Consider the following 8,043-nt stretch of genomic DNA (forward strand, 5'->3'; position numbering starts at 1 on the left):
AGCCTGGGAGGGACCATTCTAAGTAGTACAATTGCGAAAAGGGATCTCGGAGTTGTAGTCGACTCCAAAATGAACATGAGTCACCAGTGTGATGAAGTAATAAGTAAAGCTAACCGCTCTCTTTCTTGCATAAGTAGGTGCATCACAAACAGGTCTAGGGAGGTGATACTTTCCCTCTATGCAGCATTGGTCAGGTCGTATATGGAGTACTGCATCCAGTTTTGGGCACCGCACTTCAGAAGGGATGTGGATGGCCTGGACAGGGGTTAGAGGAGGGCCACTCATTTGGTTAAAAGGCCTACAGAAAAAAACCCTATGTGGACTGATTGGGAGACCTGAACCTCTTCAGCCTCCACAAGGGGAGGCTAAGAGGTGATCTCATGACAAACTCATCGGGGGGGGCCAGCAAGAAATAAGGGATACAATGTTTACAAGGGCACCCATCAGGGTAACTAGAAATAATGGCTACAAACTGGAAGAGAGCAAATTCAGACTGGACATCAGGAAAAAATTCTTTACAGTGAGGGTTGCCAAAATATGGAATACGCTTCCAAGGGAGGTGGTGCTGTCCCCTTCCTTGGAGGTTTTTAAAAGGAGATTGGATAGACACCTGGCTGGGTCATCTGACCCCAGCACTCATTGCTGCCCAGGACAGGGGGTCAGACTCAATGATCTAACAGGTCCCTTCCGATTCTAACATCTATGAAACTAGGATAAATCCAAAATAATGTTTTGGGGAAGCCATTTGATAAAGTACCCATAGAACATGGGGGGAATCAAACTCGAAGTTGTTAAAGACCTATAGGTATTTGGGTGTGATGTTTACAGCTTCTCCATCATGGAAACACCACATCCAGTTGGTTAAAACTAAGGCAGCCCAATCAGCAGTGGCTATAAATAAATTTTATGAGACCACAGCAGGATGATCAGTCCAAGCTGCCATATTAGTATATAAAGCCAAAGTTACGTCTCAGATCCTGTATGGCACTGAAGTATGGGGCTATGCCTCCAGTAATGATATAGACATACCTCAGAATACGTTTCTCAGGGCTCTTCTGGGTCTTCCTCCTTCAAGACCCGCATCTTTCTTGAGATTAGACATGGGACTAGATTCCATTTTAACTAATATTATTATTAGAATGGTGGGATTCTGGTTTAAATTCTGACTCTTCTACTGTCTTGCTTACTCAAATTGTGCTATGTAGAAGACATCAATAATCCCCCTTCTCTTCAATCTCCTTGGCTAGCTTTTCTTTCCCGCACTTTTGCATTTTCCAGGATGGGACAATGAAAGACTCTTCTCCCCCATAGAAAAGGTCCAGGTTTTCCAGAGGTTCCAAGATATTGCCAGGCAAAATCATTTTGCAGTGGCCAGGGCTATTTGCATCGCCCCTCTATATATTCTTTGGAAATTAGGCTGTGGGGGGAGAAAGGTGGAGCTCAACAATAAATGGCAAACCTCTTTGACTAGACTCAAGACTGAACAGATGCCCACAGCTGTTTTGGCTGGACATAGACTTTGCATTCCAAGGGGTAAAAGATGTTGCCCAGCCTGTCTAGGAGTTTTGGAAGACACTATTCCTTACACCTTAGAACGTCCTCTATCTAACAACATAAGGAGAAAGTATTTATCACCGTTCTTGCAGAAACTGACATACTTCTCAAATAGAGAGAAATTAATATGGCTCCTCCAGCAAACAGATGCATATTTAGTAAACCATCTTTCAATTTTTGTTTACAAGGCTGACTCAATCAGAGCTAAACGTCTTTTGCTGTTGATATGACTGATAAACTTTATCACTATATTTGTTTTTTACTGTGTTAATTGTGGATCGAAGGACAACATTTTTATAGATTCATGATCTGATTTATCACCTTATTTGTACTTGATTATGTTAATTCTAGGAGTAGGAATAATGCTTTTATAATGGTTGGCCCTATTATTAAATTAGTATTTCTGTTATTTTTGTTAAATTTATATTATGGTTGTATGTCTGTTATGTCATTTTCAGAAGCATGGCTTTCAATTTATTAAGGATTCTGTCTGAAATTGAATTGAATGGGGTTTGAGTGTGAGAGAAAATTAAATATCGCATATATAAAATGTCCTTATAGTAGTGATACGGTATAAATGTTCTCCATATAGCCTTCCGGTGAAACCACATTACGCAAGTGAGCCCCATTAATCTGTCTAGGCTGCATCCACAACTACTGAATAAAAAGAAAACTAAAAACGTTTAGGGTAGTGTGTAGGGTCCAGCCTTCTGACAACAAAGACTGAGAGGCTAGTTGTTCCATCTCAATACGTTTGCAACGTATCTAGAACAAAAAGTTTAGTTTTTCATAGCTCTGCCTCATAGCAGGCAACTGTTGATCCTTCTGGATTATGCATGAGAGGTCACCAAAGCCTTCGATGCACATGTTTAGGCAGGAGTATGGAGGAGTGTGCAGGCTGCCCAGATCTTCCATCTCCCCGTTAAGTCCATTGAGACAGAAGCCAAAGGCCGGACTGAGTCTGGACATTCAGTGCCTCGGTGGCTGTAGTTATATTCGCGTCTACGAATCAAACCCAGGTCTCCCACATGGCAGACAAGGATTCTACTGCTGAACCATGCAACAGAGTAACTCTGCTCATATCCTAACAGTTAAAGTGTCATAAATGTATTTTGAGCTTACTAAATCCAATCTTAAATGTATCTTCACACCTGTAATGTGAAATCAACATCTGAAGATCTATATCCATACAGGCTTCCATTCTTCCTTCAATACTTCCTTGCCTGTAATGAACGCCAAGTTCACATTATGGTTTGTGAGGCCCCTAGTCATAGCCTTTTCCTCCTCTCCATTTCCTTCATAAGTCATGGCTACTCTTGACTTCAATCAAGATTATGATATTTACTTGAATATAAAAACAACCCTGAATATAAAACGTTCCCCCAATAATTAGATTCTCTATATGAAAATTTATAAATTTGTTATAATTTTCCAGATGTAGAATCTAATTATTGGAGGGTTGTCTTGAATCCCTCTCTCCACACTGCTACAGGAAAAGCAGTGTCTGGTGAGGGTCAGATGCCCCTCTTGCCCTCTGCCCCTCCCACTTCTCCCTGCAGTCTTCCTGGGCCCTGCCCCCTGCACCCTGCCACATCCCACCCTCTGCCCTTCCCTCCAACCTTCCCCAATCATTGCTCTTTCCCCCGGCTCCCCAGCCCTTGCCTGACCATGCAGCTGTCTCACTGCTGATGACTGACCACGTGGGGGAAAGCGTTTCCACATGCTGGAGACATCCCAGTCCAAGCCCAAGTGGGGCTGTGCCTGACAGTAAAACGGAGGGGAAGGGAGTGGACAGAGGGGCAAAAACTGCAGGCAGGAAGTGGAGGGGGAGGTACAGGAGGCTTCTGGCGGTTCAAAGTCAGAGTCAGACCCACAGCAGCCCCTCGCCCACCCCATGGCCAGTGCCCTGCGTTGCAGCCACTCACAGCCCGTGTGGGGCTGCCTGTGCCTGCTCAGGACAGCCCTGTGCAGGCTGTGACCGGCTGCAGCAGGGAGTGCCAGCCATGGGGTGGGCAAGGGGCCGCTTTTCCCCATGCTCAGCTTTTCCCCAGCCTCCTTCCCTGCCCGGGGTCCTCCTCTGCCCTTCGCCCCCCTTACCTGAGTTTCTGGTGCCGTGGAGCCACATGGTCCCAGGCCAGAAGCCTCTGCTGGGGCTTCCAGCTGCGGGGGTGGGGCCAGGCAGGCCCTGCTGTTGCAGGAGCCTGCCAGGGCTTCCTCTGGGTCCTACTGCCTCTGGCTTCTGTCATTTTTGACAGGAACCAAGAGCAGATAAATATTAATTTTCTAATTTTTTTAGGGGCCCTGTGGGCCAGACAGAATGGGCTCACAGGCCGGATCCAGCCCACGGGATGTATTTTGCCCACCCATGCTCTAAAGTATCCACTCCTGCCACTGCTGGAGACAGGATATTGGGCTAGATGGACCACTGGTCTGATCCAGTATGGCACTTATTTTATAAACTGCAGCATCCTGACATCAGAATAAAACTGCACCATATGTAGAGAAATAAGATGGTGGTCTGGCTGATGCAGCTCATCAAACAATGCTATAAAATTTTCCCAGAAAAAAAACCCAGAAAATTTGGGGGTGGAATTTCAGTATTTTAGACCATCTGGTATTGATAGTTTACCTCTTGTGATCTCACTCTCTGGGATACTAAAAGAGAGATAGGGAAAGAAGAGAGGATAGGAAAACCTATAAACAGATTTTTTTTCGGTTTTCAAAAAAAATAATTAGAAAAAATAGACAACAAAAAGACTAAGATAATCATAAACATATTCCATGATTTGGCTGCAATTAGAAATTAATTTTTAACTGAAAAAACCCCTCAAAACCAAGCTACTGCCTCGTGACCTGGAACCTTGAATGAGTCTGGGCCTCAGTGGCCATGTTTACATGTGCAGCGGACTGCAAAATTGTTATTGCACAGTCGTTTAGTACTGTGCAATAACCAGTGTTACTGAGCAGTACCATCACTGCATGGTTTTCTTCCCAACACTACTATGCAGTAGCAACGAACTACTGTGCTGTAGCTCGTTACTACTGCACAGTAGCATCATGTCATTGTTAGTGCCCGGTAACACCACTGAGCAGTAGCAATGAATTATAGTGTCTCATGTAGACACTCCCAGTGACAATATAAATTTCCAGTGTCCAGAGTCACTAGTGGTTATGACCAGGACCATCAGAAACCCCTCTCTTTGACTGTGAAAAGTCAAAGAGAGGGGAATAAAACATCCTTCAGAACCATCTCCCTCTCCCTCTATACTAAAAGATAAACAGAAAAACAGTTACCTTTTACATATAGAAAAAACACAGTAACTAAAAAAATTGCTAGTCTGTAGCCAGCTCTATCAACAAACAGTACATTATATGTTGCTCTGTGAAACTAAAGGGCAGGGATGCAAACAAATATCCCAACTTCCTGGACAGTGGGCTAGTGTAGATTGACTGCAAATAGACTAGAACACCTCTGGATGAAGGAAAGAAAAGTAAATAAAGTATCACCGTACTGTATAAAAGGAAGTATCACTGTCATCAGTATGTAAAAAGCGGCATCCTGTTCCCTCCGAAGTTGTAGGAACACAGAGAGGTCAAAGTGACCATTATCTTGGCAAAATGAACTAAAACAATCAGTTCTAAGCCAAACAGATGCAAATTTCTACTTGGATACAAAATAAAAATCCCCATTAGAGCAGCAGCACCAGCAACTTAAGGTATGTCGGTGCCTACACAAAAGGACTGTGTTAGAAAGCACTGCCCTAAAACACGTCATACCTGCACAATGAACACTACACTCTAAACCAGGATACCTTAGTGCACACCAATAAGCATTTGGAAGAGAGTGAGCTTATTGATGCAGGCACAACACTACATCATGGCAGCTCCATTGGTGCACCGTTCATGAAGTAACTACAGGCTAGAACAATCCTTTGATGGTATAAACATGCCGTTTTATTTAATATTTCTGGGAACATCTCTGGGATAAAGAAGAGCTCTCAGTTATTTTGCCAAGGAACAAAATCTGTCCTGCTATCTTGAGACTAGCTATGAAGTCTCCCCTCCCTTCCCCAACCCCCCCACTAACCCTCTCCACAAAGTTAAATTTTCTCTTTCCTTAGATAACAAGAACTCTCACGCAGCCTTGCCACGGTTTCCTATCGTTAGGTATCACTTACTTTTCATAGCTTCCTCGTATCCAATTTTGTTCTGCCATATTAATAGCTTCTCTGCTATGGGCTCTGAAACATGACATTTAAACTAAGAAAAACTCCACAGCTGACTGTGAATGCAGTTGCATTTTATTCTTTCTTCTTATTTATACTTTCAACTGTCAATATTATTCCAGTTAATCAGAAATGATCAACAAAGAACACAACCACTACCAAGTGGCTGGAAGTCGCCCAACATTACTAAAACACTAACATGGAAGTAATTTCAAAACATCCTAAAGAGACTTACAGGCTGTCCCTTTGACTAGCCAGCTCACAGCAGGTAACAGATGTGCACTCTTCCATCCCCATTCTTTTAGTGATATTTCTAGTGTTTGTGATTCACTTGAAATTATATTTGAAATTCATGATTCTGAATGCATCTTGGCAAAGATCTTTTTAATTACACCAAAGAACATTTAATTTTCTAGCTCAAGATAGGTTTGCTGCTAGGTCAACACATTCTTGGAAAGGCTTTTATTATATGGAACATGATTTTGCATAAAAATGTTCCTGTCCAATGACCTTTCTTCCATTAGTTGTGAATACCATAATATTTAAAGTATACACAACCCATTTAATGTTTTACCCAGCAATTGAGTGCATCTCCATAGCAACATTTTCCAGCAACCTTGAGCCCAAGGGATATAAAAACACTTCAAGAGTGGAACCTGAAAGCATGCAGCCATCTTAATCTGTACAACAAATGCCATTTTTAAGAGCTAAAATGTTTAAGGACAAAGAACATCTTAGAAATGACGTGTTGCAAAATTTCATTTTTATCATTAATGGGGTGGGAAATCCAGGGGATGTGGAAGAGCCAATATATTAAATCAGCATGCTTTAGGGTTTTAGCAAAGGACCCAAGAACTGATATTTACAAAGAGATCTGATCTCCAATCTTGTGTTTCCCCTCTCTCTGAGCCTGATCTGATTCCTGTGCAAGTTGAAAGCAAGTCTTGACTTCACTGCGAGTCAAATGGAGTCCAATTTAACTAGACCCAAGTACTCCTCCCTAACGCTTCCTCCCCTCAACTGGGCATTTGGACAATATTGGCTACAGAAGCTGAAGTCTCAAAGCAGTGCATTATATCAGGCAAACCACTAAAATTAACTATGAATAATATCATTACTATGTTGTTACCTGGACAAGACAAAGGAAAAGGATAACAGTTTTAAAAACAGCTAAACTACACCAGTATTCTATCTCTCCTATTTTTCCCCACATCTTCCAGAGCTCACAGACTATAGTCAAGATGCCAGCAAAAATTGTTCATTTTAACATCCTGACTGTAATTCAACATGAAGGGGAAAAGCATAAGGCAAAAAGCTGCTGCAAAAAGGGCAGTTCAGTTTAAGATTTTCCACTGTGAAAATACTTAACCTCTGTTGTTTACAGCTGCTTACTATTGTTCCAGCTAGAAATAAGCCAAATCTGCAGTATAGCAATTCCTCTGTGTGCATGTCACTGGCCAAGCTAAAACTTCCTTACTTCTGCCATTTGTGAGCTCCAGTGAAATTATCTGAAATATATTCATATCCTCAAGAAAAGCCCCTGATCTGCACAGGCTCATTATAAAGGGAAATTCTACAGAGAATCGCGATATGCTGCTTTCAGCTATTTTCATTCACAACAACAGGGACTTGGAGAAAACTGTCCCTGATTGACCTGGACATTTTAAGTAATTATTGTGTGCAGTTAAAAAAAATGACTTCCACATGCTGGAATTACTGACTTAAACTACTATTTAAGCTATGAATCTCTAGTTCCTAACTATTTTTTATTGTGTTGGTTTTAAATTTTTTATAAATGTTAAAATCATGGACAGCTTATTTTGCTCATGGACTGCAATATAAATACATTTGCAGAGTCGCTTACCAGAGCATTGACATCCTCAGTTTTGTAGATCAACATCCGTATCTCCTCTGGATCACCACTGAAAATTGCTTGGACCAGTGGTGGCTGCCAAGATAAAACACAAAGGAACAATAAGAAATGTGTTTTTGCTGTTTTAAAAGATGGACATTTTGGCTAAGTACAAACAGTGAAAAAGCCCAGCAGAATCAATTCAACCTTTGCAGGTTAATCTAAGCTGCATACACTGAACAGATAAGCAAGTGAGCAGACATTCACCTTTGACTCCAGAGATGCAGCCAAATGCCTGCAGGGGCTCAGGCCAGAAGCTGGAGGGTGCAATGGCATACTGTGGGTCTCTGGTACCCAGGGGCCAATATTTGCATTTGCACCCCCCTCCTCCCCACCCTGTTCCCGTCCCTG

At 42.3% G+C, this 8,043-nt stretch overlaps 1 protein-coding gene across 7 annotated transcripts in view; it reads right to left on the bottom strand.

Moving 5' to 3' along the window:
- ANKRD44 (ankyrin repeat domain 44) overlaps positions 1–7,734 on the bottom strand; it is a 152,251-nt gene extending 144,517 nt beyond the window's left edge. For 6 of the 7 annotated variants that reach the window (XM_019523135.1, XM_019523133.1, XM_019523136.1 and 3 more), the window contains exon 1: positions 7,645–7,726. In XM_019523135.1, the coding sequence (XP_019378680.1) occupies positions 7,645–7,680 (36 nt within the window). In that variant the 5' untranslated portion in view covers positions 7,681–7,726. Of the gene's footprint in view, positions 1–7,644 lie in introns of all 7 variants that reach the window. The other variant, XM_019523138.1, reaches the window with a different exon arrangement.
- Between the last annotated feature and the right edge of the window lie 309 nt (positions 7,735–8,043).

This window comes from Gavialis gangeticus, unplaced genomic scaffold, assembly GCF_001723915.1.
Source record: "Gavialis gangeticus isolate Ggan-Ray unplaced genomic scaffold, GavGan_comp1, whole genome shotgun sequence".
In the NCBI taxonomy this organism is placed as follows: Eukaryota; Metazoa; Chordata; order Crocodylia; family Gavialidae; genus Gavialis; species Gavialis gangeticus.